Source organism: Acomys russatus, chromosome 11 (genome assembly GCF_903995435.1).
Source record: "Acomys russatus chromosome 11, mAcoRus1.1, whole genome shotgun sequence".
Lineage (NCBI taxonomy): Eukaryota > Metazoa > Chordata > Mammalia > Rodentia > Muridae > Acomys > Acomys russatus.
Window position 1 is genome coordinate 16,443,022 of NC_067147.1, and position 19,341 is coordinate 16,462,362.

Here is a 19,341-nt window from a genome sequence, read left to right on the forward strand (position 1 = left end):
AGTAAACAAAGAAGTTCATGAAAATCGTTAATCAGACTCAAGTTGGTCTGTCTTTTATTATCACCATGTGCTTAGTGATAAAATATATTTGTTTCTTTAAAAAGTCATTGAGCTGATTTTTATTTTATTTAAAAACTTCATCATTAAAAGCATGCTAATAAATAAGTGATTAAAAGAATCACACATAAGATTTAACAGACCCAAAATCTGCACCACTCAATGTGTATAATAAACTGAAAGTGTAAAATTCAACGTGAAGCTCCGCAGCTTCCATTCTGAATGCCATCGAAAGTCTAGCTGTGGTTGCTGTTTGAATTTTAGTCATGCACATGTAAACTTTAAAGTAGCACATTTTATTTTCCTTTTACTATTTTTATTATGTAGAAGATCATTTTAAAGAGCACTTATTGTCATCTCCCCAGTATTTGTGCTTCTTGGTCTCTCTTACACACACACACACACACACACACACACACACACACACTCACATGCATTGCTAGAGGACCTTCCTGAAGATTGCATTCCTTCAAGTGAACTTTTTCTTCATCCTTCATTACATTTCAGCTTGTGCTGGCACTCTTGTCTAAGATGGTTTTGACTTTCAGCTTTGCAAAACAATAACAACAAATTAGAGGATGGAGCATGAATGGCTCAGTGGGAAAAGGCACTTGCTGGCAAGCCTGACCACCAGAATTCCATCCATTGTTGGGAAGAGAGATGTACACATGTGTATATAAAATAAATACAATATAGTAAGAATAGTGAAAACTTTGAAATGTCTAATATAGATAATAACATAGTAATTATGGAGACTAAGGAAAAAATTATGTTATATTGATTGTGATATATAATTTATGGGTAAAACTTAGAGAAATAAAGATGTAATAGTTTTATTGTATATGCATAATTTTATTAGATATGAATGGTTTAAGGAAATTTATTTTATAATCCTTATTATTAAAGAATGAATCAAGAGAAAAAATTTACATTAGTAGAAATCAGTTTTCTCAATTACATTTCACATTTTCTGCTTTATTGAAGTTTAGTTATTAGTTTAGTTATTAACAGTTATTTAATACTTAACAATTACATAAGTGGATGTCATTTTATTCTCTGACTATGGCAAAGGTAGTTATTTGTTTTAGATTATTATGCTTCTCATGAAACATTATTTCCCCCCTGGTTCTGGCGGCAGACAGAGCACATATGCCTCATCACTGTGTAGTCATAATGTCATAAAAAATGGAAAGTCGACAAGGTTATAACTAAAACTTGGGTCTCCTGCTGCCTGATTTGAGCTATTTCTACTGCTCCCCACATAAGGAAAACAAGGCCACCGACTAATTTTGATTATGGATTCAGAACCAACTAAAATACCATTGAACCCTCAAAATAAACTAAGAACAACAACAACAAAAGTGCAGTTTCCCATGTTTCAAACAGTAACATGAGTCCAAATGGAACTTATGTTCCATTTCTTCATTTCCTGTAGCTCTGTAAGGGCCTCCCATGCAAAGGCTTTGTGGGTAATGATGTCCTGGGGCTGAACTAGGTGACCTAACTTTCTATGTCCTTTTACTGAACTGTATTTGGCAGGAACTTCTCTCTTGAGGCTGGAGTTGAGAAAATGCTCTCTTAATCTTTCCCTTTGAAATCCAGATCTTTTAAAAAAATATTTCTTGCCAGTTTCACAGATGCAGACTATAGTTCTTAAGTACCCAAGTGCTTCCTTGACACTGTATGCAAGGAAGAGAAGACTCTTGACTCTACTCTCTGTGTGAAGTAGCAGCTTTCCAGCTGATGCTCAAGGGCAGGGCTTGTAGCTCAGTGGAAGAAAGCCTGCTAATCATGCATTAAGTTCTGGGCTTTATCTATAGCAAGGATAAAGAGAAAAAGTCAAATGGGCAAATACAGACAGCCTTCCAAAGAAAGGTGTGATAGTGCAGGGAGTAATTCTGTGAGCCAGATGCAGCCGATTGATCAGGCTTTCTCCCAGCCTCTGGTACTTTTCCATGGCACACCCCATTGCTGCAAGCCTTTCTGCTCTGTGCTTCTCCAGAGTTGGGTTCTGACCAAGTTCTAGCCTATTACAATACCCTTAAATAAAGTCTTCTTTGTCTAGTGCAATCCTCAGTTAGCCTCAGTTGGATAAGCGCAAGGGAGAAGCACCTATTTTTGATGGTGTCTTTATGAAAGCTGGAGGTTTTTTTTTTTTTTTTTTTTTTTTTTTTTTTTTTTTCTTTGTTAGGGGAACAAATGGTTTTCCTTTGTTCTGCTTCCGGATCCTTTTTATTTCACTTCACTGGGACTTTGGAGTGCTAAACACAGAGATGTGATTCTGAACATTCTGGATATGCTAGGAGCGCAGATGAATACTTTCCCTTCCAAAACAAGTATTATTATTAATAATAATAATAGTCTCTCTCTCTCTCTCTCTCTCTCTCTCTCTCTCTCTCTCTCTCTCTCTCTCTCTCTCTCTCTCTCTCTCTGTCTGTCTCTCTCTCTCTCTCTCTCTCTCTCTGTGTGTGTGTGTGTGTGTGTGTGCACCTATTCATGTCATGTCATGCATGTGCAAATAACAGAACAACTTTTGTGAGGTCAGTTCTCTCTCTCTCCCATTACATGAGTTCTGGAGATAAGACCTCTGGTGCCAAGGCTTACTTGGCAAATGCCTTTCCCGAGCCCCACCTACCCATCAGGTAGGACCCAGATTAATTAATACTTTCTGATCTCAGCAAACTGACTGTACTCACAACCAATTACCTGTTATTAACCACTGCTTTTTTACTCTTAGAATAAAAACAGTGCCTTATGTTTAGTGTATGCATCACTAACAACTGAGTTTTCTTTACTGCTCTTCTGATAATATTAATGTATAGTATACCACCCTACCCACCCCACTCCACCCCTGCACACACTTATCACTCTTGACTGGTGGTCCTTCAATGTCTCATGCCTTACGAGACCCTGCTGGTTTCATGTTTGGGTTTTTTTTGGTGACATTAACTGTTCACTTTTTGTCTTCATCAATAACAGTAGGGAGTTTCTACAGCAGTAAGCAGAGAACTTATTCTGACTTGAAAAGACAGTCCTCTGTGAGAAGCCGGCTAACTGCAATAACGAATAATCCTGAAGGATTTGACTAAATGCCTTAGCTGGAGAAAGGAAGGAAAGGAAAGCTTTTATGCCAAGGACCACAAGATCACACCAAGAGCTGCGGCTGCAGTAAACTTAAAGAGCCAAGGCTCGGGGCAGGGCACATATCTTGTGAGGCCTTGGTTGAATGGTAAAGCCAATGTCTGGAGTTAGATCCAGGTCCAGATGGGAGACTCCAGGAGGTGGTTGGAAAGTAAACTTCTGCATGAGACTGGTGAAGAAAAGGAACAGCTCCATCTTTGCTAGTGGCTCACCAGCACACATCCGACGACCTGGAGACAGTGACAACATAGGGGGTTATAAGATATTAGTACAAAATCCTCAACAACACCGGCAAAGACAAGATCAGAACACACATTGTTTCTCCTCTTTGAACGAATGGATCAGTCATCGATCTCCTCTGAGCTTTATTGGTTTTATTTCAAAGTAAGACATGGAAATACACTTAAAAAAAAAAAAAAGATCAAAATGGAAGCTCAGGTTTTTATTTTTAAATGAGAGTCACTTGGGAAGAGGCAACCTCAAATGAAGAATTGTCCAGATCAGACTGGTACATGGTATGTCTCGGAAAGATTGATGAGCAATGAGTGATATGGGAATGCCCAGCCCCCTGTGCATGAGATCCTCCTTAGGCAGGTAGGTATGGGTTGTGTAAGAAACTTGACTGAGCATAAACCAGAGATGGAGCTTGGAAGCAGTGCTCCTTCTAGGCCTCTGGTTCCAGGCTCCTGCCTAGACTTCTCTCAATAATGCAACGTGATGCTTTTCCTCTCCAAGTTGCTTTTTTAGTCATGGAGTTCATTACATCAACAAAAAAAAAAAAAAAAAAAAAAAAAAAAACCAGAAAACCAAAAAACAACAAACAAACAAAACCAGGAACAATGTATTAACTTGAAAATACATTTTGACAGACAAAGTCACGTGCAGCACAAGATCACGAGGGAAAAGCACACTATTTGTCTTCTAAGTGAAAGGTAGCCATTCAGTCCACAAAGCCATATTTAATGTTTAGTACAGGGCGGCTACTAATCTAGGTTCAGAGTCTGCTGTTGTTCACATGAGATTTGCTATGTAGCAGATGATCTACAGAAAAATAGGCAATTATAGTACAGTGTCAAAAGTCCCGAGGAGACCAGTGGAAAGAAGCTGGGGAAGAAGATTCATTCTTTGAATGAGAGCTTTGTAACTAAGCTTTGATAGAAAGGATGAGATGCAGATTCCAGGTGAAGATGAGGGAAGGTGAGGATGAGGTCCATGTGTCATTGGCTGGATGATCATTGACTCTTACTGTAGAAGAAACATGAGGTAGATTGTCTTGGGTCGGAAGCAAGAGGAAGGGGGAGGAACCAGGCCACAGTGGTCTTGAATATGATGTCAGTCTTGAAAAGATACTGCAGAAACATCTTGGTGAGACAAACCCAATGGTATAATTCAGAAATGTGAATTGTTTGGAGAAATGTCTGAAAATGAAATAATATTGAGAAAGGAAACCTTCCTGGTAGAAGCTTATTAAAATAATAGACACTTGGTAGTTATTTATATTCCCTGTGTTCAGAGCAATCTTAGTTTTAGCTTAAACATAATGAGCTTTGTATTAGTTTACAGATTAAAGGCAGTATATGTGACTAAAATTTAGCTTTTTTTCTTTTTCCTTTTTCTTTCTTTGTTTTTTGTTTTTGTTTTTTTGTTTTTTGTTTTTTGTTTTTCAAGAAATTATTTCTCTGCATACCCCTGACTGTCCTGGAACTCAGTCAAACCAAGCTGTCCTGACGGATTTGCTTCCCAAGTGCTGGGATTAAAGGTGTGTACCACCACGCCCAGCTGAAATGTATAATCTACTTTCAGTGCTTCTAAAGACACACCAGATCTATTTGCCTTGCTCTCCGGGAGAAGTCTTTAACGTGTTGCTTATGTTAGGACCAGTAATTTTTGTAGTTAATAGAGTTGAAGATATGTTTTATTTCCTTGAACATAAATCACAAATGTACTAAAACATGGGAGACTTCCATCTTACAACAGAGGGAATGATTTCATGTTAGCCTTTTTGGTTTATTTGAGACCTACATGGAATAGAATAACTCTACATGTAACTACACATTTCCTTATTGGGCACAGTAGTGAGGCAAGGTTTTCATGGGGTGAAAGGTCATGGGTCATTTCTCTCTGCTTAGAAATGTCCATAAAATAGCTAACCACTCAGGCTACACAAGTTCAGTGTCAACAAGACACAGGTGTTATTGTGGTTGGCTTTGAAACAGCTATTGTTTTTATGGGCTTGCCTGTGTAACAGGTCACCTAACAGGTGACCAACGGGTAAACAGGTAATTATAATACAGTGTCACAAGCCATGGAGGAGTCTGAGGAAGGATCAGTTAATATAGGTTTGGGGTTAGATACTTTCATCTCCCAAGAAATAAGGACATAATTGAATGGTGTTTAATAAGATTGTAAATAAAGTAACTTGGGATGTTCATTATGACCTTCTGAGTAAGCTTCATTGGGTTTCATGGTGAATGCTGAACAGCCCAACAAGACAAAGCATATATTATGATAGGTTACAACCCCAGCCGGAGATTCTTACTGTATATGTGAATCTGAGAATGATCTCGGGAAACAAGTAAAGACATTTAGATCATAAAAACCCATCAGAGATCAAGACTTCAAACAGTGTGGCTGGAAATGGAAATGGAAGGGAAGGATGCTGTCCGCACAACTGCAGGGACAGGAGGACAGAGAGGTTATTTATTTATTTATTTATTTTTGTTTTTTTCCTTATAGTTTGACTTTTACGTGCTTGTCTAAGACTATGAAACAGTATTGGGCTGTGTGTGGGGGTGGACACCTGTAATCCTAGCACTCCAGAGGGAGAGGCAGGTGGATCTCTCTGAGGTTGAGGCTAGTCTGGTCTATGTAGTGAGTTCCAGGATAGCCAGGGCTATATAAAGGAACTCTGTCTCAAAATAACAACAAAAACAAAAAAAACAAAACCAAGGAAAATAGTATTGGCACTCCTAGCTTTCTTTAATTGAAGACCACAATAACTTTCCTTTTTTGGGGGGATTTATTTTTAATTATGTATATACCTATGTGTCTATGGGTAGGTACATGCACATAAGTGCAAGTGCTGGTAGAATCCAGAAGCACTGGGGACTCCTGAAGCTGGAGCCACAAGCAGTTGTCATTCACCAGATATGGATACTAAAAACCAAACTGAGGGCCTTTGCAAAAATCTCGTTTAACTGCTGTTCTACACACACACACACACACACACACACACACACACACACACACACACACACACAGTGATTTCCACAATAAATTGAGTAAAATCCCCGAACAGGTTAGTTATTCTAAATATGGATGACTGCTGCTTGTTTAAAGGTCCAAAGAGGCTTCACGGTGTATGCAAATCCAGCCAAGCTTGGACATCATATTGATCATGATGGAAGAGCAAAAGTGTTCATAGAGGAAAGCACAAGACCTCAGCATAAACATGAGGTGACATCTCTCTTACTGCTTAAACCAGCTGTGTCCAGTCAGGCACCTTACCCACTGAAAAGGGCATGAAAGCTTCTTTCTTGACAAATCTCCCCTCAGAGCTGAGGAAATGAGTGGGGTTAAAAGCCTCTGGTGTTTCCCACTGTGTTTGGTCCCGAAGTACTGATGTTAACAGAGTGATGACCTCTGTGCCCTAGAAATAAAATTACTATTAGTGGTAAAAATTAAATCAAATTTCTTCCTAAGAGGTCCCTCTGCAATGATGCATTATAACCATGGTTGGTAAATTTCCAGATATGGTGTGTTCCTTTTCCTTGTAGATCACATTTATTATTGTTTTTCTGTTTTCACTTTTGCTATGGTTTGGAGATGGGCAGAATCTTCCAACATGCCTATGATCATGGTTTGTTCCAAAGGGTACAGTGGAACCTTTATAAGGTGACGACCATGGGGAGGTCCATCCTTATCCAGCAGATGTGTTCCCTTCTATGGAATTGTGGGACTCTACTCTGTCAGCCTTTCTCCATACACCCCTCTGGCTTCTCCATACCCCCCTCTCAATACCACCTCCTGCTCTCACCACCTCTATTTAGATAGGGCTGGTCTGTCTAATCTTAAACTTGAACTGGCAAAACTCTAAGTCAAATGAACTGTTTCTCATTACAGGTTAGCTACCTTGTACGTCTTATTATAGTAACGTGAAGCTGACCAATGCTACATGACTTGCACTTGTCTTTCTGTTTCACTGTTAATCTGATTAACTTAGCTCAATAGTGTGCCTAACAGAGGCTGAGAAGAAAGCCTCCAAAGACAAGCATGATCTTGCTCAGAAAGTATTCCCAGAGTAGGATCCAATAGTAGTGAGAGGAGAAGAAGCTTGAATAACCAGCAGCCTCATAGCTTTATGCAGACATGGGCCCACCAGCAATGCTCAGACTAGGTACTGAGGTATTGAGGAAAAGAATCGGTGCCTTGTGTATATGGTTACCTTCTGCTCACTGTTGCCTTCAGTCTAGTTTTAGGAGATACCTGGGAATCAGTGTGTGTGATTGCATGTGAGGGTGGGGTTGGCAGAGGGCTCAGAGCATGACACAGCTTATTTGAAACCTGGTTCCTTCAAAGAGCAACCTTTCGTTCCCAAAAAAGATTTCAATCTTCTGAGTCCCATTTGTTCTCAGTTATAACATAAAATAGAATAATATCTTATAAAGCCTTAGAGAATAGTCATCAGGTGCAATGTGTGTCCGTGTGTGCCACATGTTTTGAATGACGGGGAGAGAGGAAAGAAGAGAGATATTAAAAGGAAAGGAGAGAAAGACGGGCCAAGATGGTCCTTGAACTTCAATCCCAGTGCTTTGACAATTGTAGACATCTGGAATATACTCTCTTGTCTCTCTGGCTTAAGCCCTTACCTTTGGAATATAGTAGTTCTTGAACAGAACATCTGTAGTTGTCTCATGGGGTAAGCCCATGGGCAGAATGTTAGCGACTCTCTGTATTTCGTGAATTACGGCATCTGTGTAGGGCATTTGAGTTCGGTGCTCAATCCGAGGCTGAGCTGAGCCCACAACTTTGATGATCTCATCACAAACCATTTCTGGATACAATGCAGTTAAAGTTTAGTATCTGACCTGGACATAGATTCAAGTGATTGCACATGCTTTCTTTATATAGGAAATTGAAACCCAAATGTGCTTATTCCTTCATCCTTCCTACTTCTGTTTCTTTTTGGGGTGTAGGGTTGGAGGGTGGTTAGAGACAAGCTTTCTTCATGTAGTCTTGGCTGTCCTGGAGCTTGCTCTTTAGACCAGGCTGGCCTGAAACTCAGAGATTCACTTGCCTCTGCTTCTCAAGTGCTGGGTTTAAATCATGCGACGTCACCACCCTGCTTCCGTTTCTAAGGCTGCTCTGTGACCAAGTATGGGAGGATTTCAGAACATCTTAGGATGCTTATAGAGCATATCCTACTTTCTTCTGAAAAATAAGTTTTAAAAGATTTAATTGACTTTCAGTTTGGGTGTGTGCATTCATGTGTATGCATATGGGTATTAGTGTGTGTGTACGTGCTTCTGAGTTTGTGCATATGTGTGTGTATGTGCATGTGCATGTATGGGCATATATGTATCTCTGTGTGTGCGCGTGAATATGTGTCTTTTTGTGGATGTGTGAATGTGAGTTTGGGTGCCCATGGAGACCAGAAGAATGTGCCCTGGGAGCTAGAGTTATAGGTAGCCAGAATCTGCCTGGTGTGAAAACTGGGAACTGAGCTGAGACTCTGTGCAAGAGCAGTATACACACTCAATCACTGAGCCATTTCCCCATGCCCAAAGCTCCCTTTCTAATGCTAAGAAAAGCTAACCATGCAAGCTATTGTCAAGGCTATAATTTACAGGCATCCAGTGGGACTGCAGATTTCTGCCTTTCTGATTCCGAGAGACTTTTCTTTCCCTTCCTTTGGGCAATGCTCTGGATCTTAGGGACTTACTCTGGACCTCAGGGTATCGCATCATGAGTATAATTCCCCAGCGCAGTGTGGAGGCTGTTGTCTCAGTTCCGGCTGCAAACAGGTTACTAACAAGGGCTAACAAATTTTCTTCATTGAAATAGTTAGCAGATGTATCGTTTTCCTAAAATGGTGAAATGTGTCATTAGTCATGGAATAACTTCATAACGGGTCATCACAGCAAGTTACCATGAGTTACCAGGTATAGCAGGGAGGTGGTGGCGCACACCTTTAATCCCAGCGCTTGGGAGGCAGAGGCACGTGGACTCTGTGAATTCCAAGCAAGCTAGGGATAAAACAGAGAAATGCTGCCTCAAAACAAAAACAAAAACAAAAAACGCCAAACCAAACAAAACCAAATAAGAAAACAAAATAAAACAACAACAACAAAAAAAACCCAACAACAGCAACAACAAAATACCAACAACATAGCAGGTATTTCATTCTTCAAGTTAGAACAATTTTCATTTATTGTACAGCTGCCATGCAGAAGCTGAGGAATCAGAGAGCATCCCAGATGCTAATGGTGCCAAGCAATTCTAAAAATGACAAGGGCTGTTTCTGTTTTGAAAAGTTGGAAGCTATATTTTAGTTGCATTATTAAACTATTATAAATTTTAACAAAGTAATTTTTCTTAGACTTAGCAGCTGAAGTACATTTCAATTTTGTCAATACAGAATATTTTCAAAAGCTAATAGGAAAGATCTACATATTTTCCCCAGAGGTAAATACGGAAATTATATGCAAGTGTAATGAACAGCACTTCAGAGTCTGTAAAATACCCACTATTAACCTGAGTCCATTATCTTTTTTCTTTGAAGGAATGTTTTATTCTAGAAGTGATGAGTTAAATTAATAGTAAATATTGGCTGAAGAATCCTCTTAGGAAAACACCATTACCTCCTGCTGTCTGAGTAGAAAAGCATCAATGAGACTTCTGGGATCATTTTTGTCAAGGTTGTAACAATGTTCTAGGAAGGTCATCCTTATGAAGGAAAATAATTCATCTCTGTTCCTCAATACTGTCTTGTGGCTTCTTAGGAGAAATCCCAAAATAGGAAACATATTAAAAAGCTAAAGGAATATAAAGAGAAAGTACTTTAATATAGGCACAAATTAGTTTGGACAATGTAAGTGATATTACTGAAAAAAAATCACAGAAATAACACCTTTGACTTTTACCCAGCCAAGAATGATAGACTGGATTATATAATAATGCTTTTTCATTTTTCAGAGTTAAGCAATCAACACTGAATACTGATGCAGCTCATAAGTTCTGGGTATGAAGAGTATTTTGCATATTGTATCTGTAGGGATACAGGCCTAAGGTTGAGACAGATTACAACAACAATATCAGCTTTATGTTGAAAGTGATAAACCCAGTGTTTTTCTCACAAAAATTTTGTGTGAATCTGGGCAAACAACCGAAGTATTTTATGTCTAAACAGCACGATAAATTTACTTATTCTTTTTGTAGATTCACCAAAATACTTCAATTTGTAACTGATATTATCTAAAGATTCCATCAAGGAACACAGCTTAATCAAGTCTTCTCTGATACTTAAGATGTTCAAAGAAGACACTGGCAAGGACATTTCTATATTGTGTGTATTATAAGGGCACTCTTGTACTCCTTGTTCTACAAAAGAACCATCATGTACACGATATTACTAACTTAGCTCATGCACACTGTTCGTGGTTGGTTGGTTCTATGCTAAGCACCTCCCAGCCCAGATGCTTCTGGGAGAGTGTCTGGTTGATACCAACAGACACCAACTTGATTTCAAGAAGCTCTCACTCAGTTCAGATGCCCGGACAATGTGAGAAGACGGCAAGGGATGCTGAGGAGAGAGACAAAGACTATGGAAGTTTCAGAAATGGAGTGGATCTCAAGAAAGGCAAGGCCAAACTTTCTAAAAGACTGACTTGCTTTGCCCCTCTCCTTTTTGTTCTTCTGCCTATTTCATCTGCTGCCTGGAAACGAGCTGTAAGGCAGATTTTGCATGTTAATGGCTCTCTGAATAAAGCTAATTTTAAAGATTCTGTACTTGTCCGTTTCATTTGCATGTGATGGGCAGCAACAAGCTTTGCTATTCCAGGTTCAACTTTACTGTTTGCTAAGATTTGAGTTTCTCAGTATTTCTTTTTGGATAGGTAAGATCTGGTGTTTAGCCATATTCTCAAAGGAGTTCATGACCTCTCCAGATGGCTTAATGGGCAAAAGATCTTGTCTAAGATTGTATGAGATAGTTGCCTGTGCCTGTTCTAAGCCTCAATATCAAGAAGTGGTCTGCATTTATAGAAAAAAAGGATAAATTGTTCCAAAGTGAAATGATATGTTTAGCTGAATTGGTACTATTCAAATTTTTACAAGCTTATTTTTTAATTAAATATATAATTCATGTATGAGTGTTTAATCTGCATGGATATCATGCATCCCTTGCATTCCCGGTGCCCACATAGGTCAGAAGAGAATGTCTGATCCCTTGGAATTTGAGTTACAGATGGCTGTGAGCCATCTTGTGGGTTCCAGGAATAGAACTGGGATCATCTGGAAGAGCAGCCTGCTTAGTCATCTCTCCAGCCCCTAGAAGATGAATGAGATTGCCGAGCCATTGTGAACATGTATTGATCAACATAAACATTGAGAGAGCATTTATTTTATCACTTTTCTTTATGTACTTGTTAGTTCTCCTTGTGAAATCCTCTTTCCTAAGTGAATTCTAGTATAGACTTCTTTAATTGATGCTTAGTTCATACTCCTTCAATGATGGTTGATGGAGGTACACAATGGACAGTAGCTACAATGATAAGATACACCAAAGTCATGTAACATTAGTGTGACTCACAATCCATGCATCAAGGTATTTATTGCAGTGCTTTGTGGTGAGAGAACCATCAGATAGGTTAAACAAGCGTGTTCGTTATAATATTACACTTACAACACATTGACATCCTTTCACAGTCTCTTGAACAATCAAACTCAAATAAGGAAATCAAGTCAAATAAGGAAAGACAGTTACCACAATTCCAGGGTTTCCTATGAGTTTCACATTTTCACCAATTAAATTTAAGAGTCTCAGGAACTGGGGATCTTGGTAGTCAAACCGTTGCCCAAGCAACACGGACACAATGACGTTAGCCACAGAAGCATTCAGGACTTTTTTGATCTCAAAGGGTTTTCCTGTAAGACAATTCATCAAACAGGTCAGGAGTATTCAAATACCCAGCACTCAACGAGTTCTAGATTGATTGGAAAAGCCTACTCAGTAAGGTTTTATAGGAAGATTATTTGTGATTGTGTCTTTTATGGCTTTGACTAATGCCAAGAATTTGCCACAGAGAAAAATTCAATGGGCGTGTAAAAGAAAAGTGGGCATTTAGCTCAGTTAAAGAAATAATATTGTGGCAGAGGCACTCTAGGATGTGTATCTGGGTGTGCAGTGTGTGTAGAGACAGTGAGTAATGCATAATGTATAAGAAACTATCATTCATTATCCTTGGCTGCACTGAAGTTTGGAGTAGAACATTCTACAATATTATGATGTTTTCTGCATTACTAAAATCTACAGAGTGTGAAATCAGACCTGGTATTACAGATCTGTATCCCAGTTACTGGGGAGGCTAAAGCAGGAAGATCTAATGTCTAAGGCTTCCAGGGCTATAGACTAAGTTCAAGGCCAGCTTAGACAACCTAGTCACTAGTCCTAAGTAGGACTCAAATGAAAAATAAAAAGCAAAAAGAGGGCTGTATCTGAGGCTTAGTGACCCAGTGCTTGGTGAGTATGCATGAGTCCTTACTCCACTACCCAGTTACAACCCCAAAATACATATACAAAACCCTACTTGGGTTATGAGACTATTGAGCAGGTAAGCATTTATTATTTATTTATTTTTAAAAAATAGCATATTGAATGTATAACGAGAGGCTTTTACAAGGTTGGGTACTAACTAGCATGCCTCCCGAAAACAGGTATATTTATTTATTTATTTATTTATTTATTTATTTATTCATTTATTTTTGAGGCATGATTTCATTATGTAGCCCTGGATAGTCCAGAAATTTCTATATAGACAGACTGACCTCATACAGATCCATCTGCCTCTGCTTCTTGATTGCTGAGATTAAAGGATCATGGCTGACAGTTTTAGTTATTTTTCTATTGCTGTGAAGACACCATGAGCAAAGGGACTTAGGAAAGAAAGCATTGAATTGGCTTATAATTTCAGGGAGTTAGTGTCTATCGGTTTATTACTATCATGGGACAGGCATGGCAGGGCATGAAAGTAGAGCAGTAGCAGAGAGCTTAAATTCTTTTTGTTGGTTGGTTTGTTTTTTTTTTTGTTGTTGTTATTTTGTTTTGTTTTGTCTTGGTTGTTGTTTTGTTTGAGACAGGGTTTCTCTGTGTAACAAGTCTGGTTCTGTGGACCAGGGTGTCCTCAAACTCACAGAAATCTGTCTGCCTCTGTCTCCTGAGTGCTGGGATTAGAGGTGTGAAGTGTCACACCAGGGGAAAGCTTACATTGTTACTGTGATTGGTACAAAGTACTCTTTGTAATGAGTACTTCCCTTGTCTGGAAAAAGCTAAGGCCCTCCTTTGAAATAAGGGACCCTTCTACATTGAAGACAAAAAGCACTATAGGCTAGGGAAGGTCAGGTGAACTCCAAAGGTAAACAAACAAACAAACAAACAAACAAATAAAAACTATGATACACTTGAGGATCATGTGAAAATCCCAGCCTTGGGGATAGTGGTTCACAGGCATTTGCTACTGAGCTAGCCTTCTTTCTGACTTCTCCGTTCATAAGCACACTCTGCTGCCTCCTCTATCTGTATCAACCTCCTCCTGGAAGCTACCCAGATGAGAGATGTACTTGTTCTGTTGTCCAAAGCATCTCTTATCTGTTCTCCAACTAACCATTGTGGACAAGTTTTTAAATTCCTTTATGTGGTAGACTAAAAAGCTGAAAAATGTCATTGTGTCACCTGCCCCCAGATGCTATGTATTATGTCAAAGTTAATTTTTTGGTATGTGAGGACTGGATTACTGATAAAAGTACATTGTCTGAAGTTAAAAGGACTGCATGTCTTCAAAGTACTTTCAAACAGTACAAATGTATTTTCTATAAACATGATTTTTAATAGATTCATATATGTAGGGGAAGGCAGGGAGGGAGGGAAAGGGGGAGAGGGAATGGGGCAGGAGAGGAGAGAATGAAAACAGATGTTTACATTTGACATGGACAGTTTTGAAGTAGAGAAGATTGGGTCCTTGTATGTTCTTGGGATTTTTCTATGCCAAACCAAGTGACCAAATACACCTTTTGCATGATAAATGAAACGGCTTTATTTGTTCCACACACCTTTGTGAGATTCAAAGTTCTGTATGAGATGCTGGCATTCCTCTATAATCGTGTCTTCTATAATCCGCTTGCCCATCCCAAGGTTCCTTAAGGTGGTCAAGCTGAATCTTCTCATTGTTTTCCAGGTTTCACCATGAGCAAAGGCAATTCCTTAGAGAGAAAAGGGTCTGTTTAAGTTACCTCCAACAGTTTCAAATTTAGTACTCAGTGACAAACAAAAATTATAAACAGAAGCTTTGTTTTGCCCTGACAGAAATAAGGGAAGGATGGGTTGATGGTTTACTCAAACGATAGAGAATTTATCTGGCATACTTAAAATCCTAGTTTTGTCTCTCAGCAAGAAAAATAAAAAAAACAAAACAAAAGCCAAATAAACAGAAAAACCCGCAAATAATGCTACCCCCAAAAAGAGTAGGAAATCTAGTTTTCTTTAATTTTTTTTTTAGAGGATTGATGTAGAAAATAGGCTATACTTTCCCTTCTCTTTGAAATGTACATAAATCTTTCTTAAAAGCAATCTATCATTTTATATGGGTGTTTATATGACTCCAGTGTCTTTCCGAACAATCTGGAGACATATCTGAAATGATCAAGGAGGTAATATCCTAGTTTCTCAGTTTCCATGGGAAGATAGGCACCTAACTTCAGTGGGGAGATTACTATAAGTTAGCTTTTGTCATAAATATATGATGAGCTTGTTTCTCTGAGTCCAATTAAAAAAGACAATATCTTGAGTAAGATCTATTTTTTTTCTTGAGAACATGCATGTATATTTTATTTTTGGAACACAGCCAGTCCAATATATAAAAGGCATTCCTTCCTGTTTTTACAGTGGCAAATTGTGAAGCACGTTTCTTTTTCTAGTCATATAACAAGGACTTTTGGGTTAGGAAAACATTTTGTATTCTTTTCTCAATAAACTCAGTACATGATTTTTGAATATTTGTTTTATTCTTATATCAATCTAGATGTGATGAAGGTGTCGATGAACAATTGCAAACAAATTCATTATTTTCCAATGAGAAAAAGTAGTTCAGAGCATATAAAACCACCGAAGTAAAGAGGAATAAATAAACACAACATAGTTGAGTTAATAATTTTAACTACAGTGCTTTATTTGAACTTTAGGGGTCATTACCTTTTCCGTCAAAAAGCCTTTCAAATATAGGCACTCGAGAACGCTCCCCAAATTGATTGCCATAGTTAATAAGGGCATCTTTCACCGTCTCATAGCCAGAAAGCACCACCACCTTCCTTGGTCCCATTTGAATGCTGTAAACGGGGCCATATTTCTTGGAGAGCTTTTGTGTACAAAAAGCAGAGAGACAACGAAAACATCACAGTATAACAAAAAGTGAAGTTGAACATGACCTCCGGACTGCTTTACGAGGGTTGCTTCTCCAGCCACTGTAAATCCTGGAGGCACTCTGATACCTCCAAGTGGTGGTCCCTGGCCTATTTTATTTTAAATTTGAGAGTAAGAGTCATCTTTTATTACAGAATGGACCTATAGTCTCTCTCTATTATGTTTTTGTTTGAAAACAGAAAATTCCCAAATGGAACCCCAGGGAGACAGAAGACTTCTTTGGTACCCCACTGATCTATTCCATGTACACATCCTGTTTCTTAGGATTTTCTATGATATTAGTAGGGCCAATCACTGCTGCATCACTAGTAACATTCTTTACTGAAATTGACTTATTTAAAGTTGCAACAGGAATCGAAGGATCACATGATTTAGAAAATTGGTACAACTAAGATTAATGTTTCCGAAGTAGGAGTAAAAATGGGAGTTTGAGAACAGAGGGTCTTGTCTAAGAATTACTTTACACAGGGTTAATTATTTCATGTAAGAAAATCAATTCACGGGGAAGTTTAATTATATATATACATATATATATATATTATGGAAAAGAGTGAAAATCTCCTTTTCTGTAGGTGAAAGTAGTTCAGAAAACTGGCATGGCTGTGGAAATGAAAAAGAAATGTACTAATGAGAAGGAGGTAGTCAGGTCACATAAGCAAAGGACAGGAGTACTGTGGAAATAATGTTGAGGAACAGGGGTTGGATCAAGGGATTTGTTGAAAGAAGATCCCATCCTTATGAGGGATTAACCTGGCCTGTGAGTTTGGGTGTAAAGGGAGCCACAACGTTGTACTGAGTATTGATTTCATTTCTAGAAAGTTAATTTCTGTGAAGTAAACTTATCTGTAAAATGGAGGTACAAATGCCATCTTATTTTACCCCAGGTTAGTTAGGAGGAGAATATGGAATTCCTGTGTTGATTTATTAAATAAAAAAACATAAGACAAATTCAATGTGTTTTTGCTTTGGTGCTGATTGAGTTGAAATTATAGTTTTCTATCAATACTTTGTTTCATAAGATTTTAAAAATTAAAATGTTACAAATTCTATGACAGCTCATTTCAGTTAGAAACATTACAGAATTTGTAGCCAAATGCCAGCTCAAAATATTTACACTGTTTATCGCTGTACTCACTAACTATAGATTTTTTTCAGTGAAAAACTGGAGAAATTTAGTCTAGTTCTTGTACCAGGTCTGTAAACTAGAAGAGAGTGACATAGAAGACAAAAGCTAAATTCATTCTTCAAATTACTGGAAGACCTAGATCTAAACTGTTAGATCTATAACATAGATTTTTTTATATTATTTATATGTAGAGTTTTGAGAAATTAATTTGAAGTTTGCAAATAAGCTAATAATCAAATTGAATTGCTTTGTAGTACATCATATGAAAAAACTGTAGACCAAAACATTTGTGATGAAGGTTATATGCCATAAATACTTCCGAATAAAATTGCCACTTAAGCCCTTGAACCATATTAGATAGCTAATTTACATACACACAGTCACTCATATATATATGATATATATACACAAATTTAAATGCATATATGCATTTTTAAGCAGCTTTGCTAATTTTGAATGCTGATGACCTCAAAACATATATATGAGCTGTTAGCACATGTAAGGTAATAAATATCTCAGGTCAAGAATGATTTAGAGAAACACACACACACACACACACACACACACACACGCATGCACACCTCGTGAACAACCTTACCTCTTCACATCTTACCTCTAACATGGTTTCATACGGCCTCTTCAGGTTGAGTATGTGTAGATTTCCAATAACTGGCAATGGTTTGGGTCCTGGAGGAGACTGTTGTTTGGATGCTTCTGCCATTAAGACTTTAATCTTTAAAATAAGAACAAGAATGAGGCCCAGGAGGGCCAGCACAGCAGAAGAGTCAAACGCACTCATTATCTTTAAGCTGATATAACCATTAAGGAATTAGAGATCTTTCTAGTTACAAGCAGACAGAATCAACACTTCTGATGAAAATCAAAAACTTCAAGGCGTTGCTACATTCTCTATAGCCATTGTCTGTCTTTCACCTATTTTATAATGAAGGCGAGATAAGCCCTGTTCTTCATCCTTCCCCCGTTTTGATCTTTTACCTTTCCTCTTTCCCCTCCCAGTTCAACCTGATCAGTTGAACCTGGATTTTCTTTTCATGTAAAACTGGGATTAATCTCATGTTTCCTGATAGGTAAAATCTGCTTAATCCTTGAAGACAAAGTCTACATTTGCACAATGAGATCAGTTGCATTGTTTGGTAAGTAGAGTGCAGCATGACCTCTGCATGGTGGTTAGGTGTGCAATCCACACCGAGAACTTCCCGTCTCTTACACTGTTATCTGATCTCAGGCTTCCTCCCCTTTAACGCCCTGTACAGGGAACTTATTTGTTCAGTACTTAGTAAGTACTGGGCACAGACTCTAGTTCAAGTCTTCAGTAAATTAGTCTCTTCTAAAAACATCTGAGAGACTGGGGTCACTAGAAGGAAATGGAGGGGAATGATGGTGCGTTGACATACTTCATTTACATGGTACAGTTATATAGAACTTTAAAAATATTGTTACATATTTTATGAGCTTAGTTTAACTCTAATAACTGTCATCATTTTAAAAATACAGACAGAATACAGTTTGATTTTTTCTTCTTCACAATCACCCTTTTTTCATTTCCTTCTACCTCTTACTGGTCTCTGCTCTTTCTAAATAGTTCCCCTTCTATTTCTTGTCCTAAAAAAAATTCAGATTCTGTGTATAAGAGAAAGCATGTGATATTTCTTTCTGAGTCTTGTTTGTTTTGATTAGTATGATTATATCTTATTCCATTCACATCATAATTTTATTTTTATGTCTGAATAATACTTTATAATATACATGTATTTCCTTCTTTCCTTCCTTTCCCACTTCCTTTTTTCCTCTTTCCTTCCCTCCTCTCTGTCTCTTGCTCTCTCTCTCTCTCTCTTCCTTCAGTCCCTATCTTTGTTTTACATTTTATTTAACACACATGTGATTGTATGTATGTGTGTATGTATGTATGTATGTGCACTTTCTGATGGTCAGAGGGCAGCTAGTGGTAGGCAATTCTCTCCTACCACATGGGTCCTGAGGTCATCAGACATAGCAGTAGACTCTTTTAACTGCTGAGCCATCTCACTGACCTCCATACCATGCTTTCTTTATCTATCTATTTACGTACCCACAGTAATCTCATAACTCAGTTATTATGAATAATGACACAATAAATGTGGGTGTGACTGGATCTATTACATTCTGACATTGACTCTTTCAGGTGTGCACCTAGGAGCTGTATCATATGATCTTGCTCACACTGGATTTAACCCAGCAACCTTCCTGTCTCAACCTCTGGAGGGCTAGGATCACAGGTGTGCACTACCTTATCTGCATATATAATCTTTATTGAGTCTTTACTTCT

At 38.2% G+C, this 19,341-nt stretch overlaps 1 protein-coding gene across 1 annotated transcript; it reads right to left on the reverse strand.

Annotated features, from left to right (window-relative positions):
* Window positions 1-3,231: 3,231 nt before the first annotated feature.
* On the reverse strand, window positions 3,232-17,814 carry LOC127195306 (cytochrome P450 2K6-like). The gene is made up of 9 exons (XM_051152674.1): window positions 17,629-17,814; window positions 15,662-15,824; window positions 14,524-14,673; window positions 12,182-12,342; window positions 10,059-10,232; window positions 9,140-9,281; window positions 8,067-8,251; window positions 6,706-6,847; window positions 3,232-3,428 (listed from the first exon to the last, which is right to left on the reverse strand). The coding sequence occupies exons 1-9, from the start codon at window positions 17,812-17,814 to the stop codon at window positions 3,232-3,234; spliced, it is 1,500 nt and encodes a 499-aa protein (XP_051008631.1).
* Between the last annotated feature and the right edge of the window lie 1,527 nt (window positions 17,815-19,341).

Bases quoted from the DNA above. Each gene is read 5' to 3' on its own strand.
- LOC127195306 (XM_051152674.1), bottom strand. From the start codon at position 17,814: ATGAGTGCGTTTGACTCTTCTGCTGTGCTGGCCCTCCTGGGCCTCATT. The intron at 14,674-15,661 runs GTAATGACCCCT...TTTCTCTCTAAG, and splicing joins AAGGCTTTTTGACGGAAAAG to GAATTGCCTTTGCTCATGGT. The intron at 8,252-9,139 runs GTAAGTCCCTAA...CATTGTATCCAG, and splicing joins GCGATACCCTGAGGTCCAGA to AAATGGTTTGTGATGAGATC.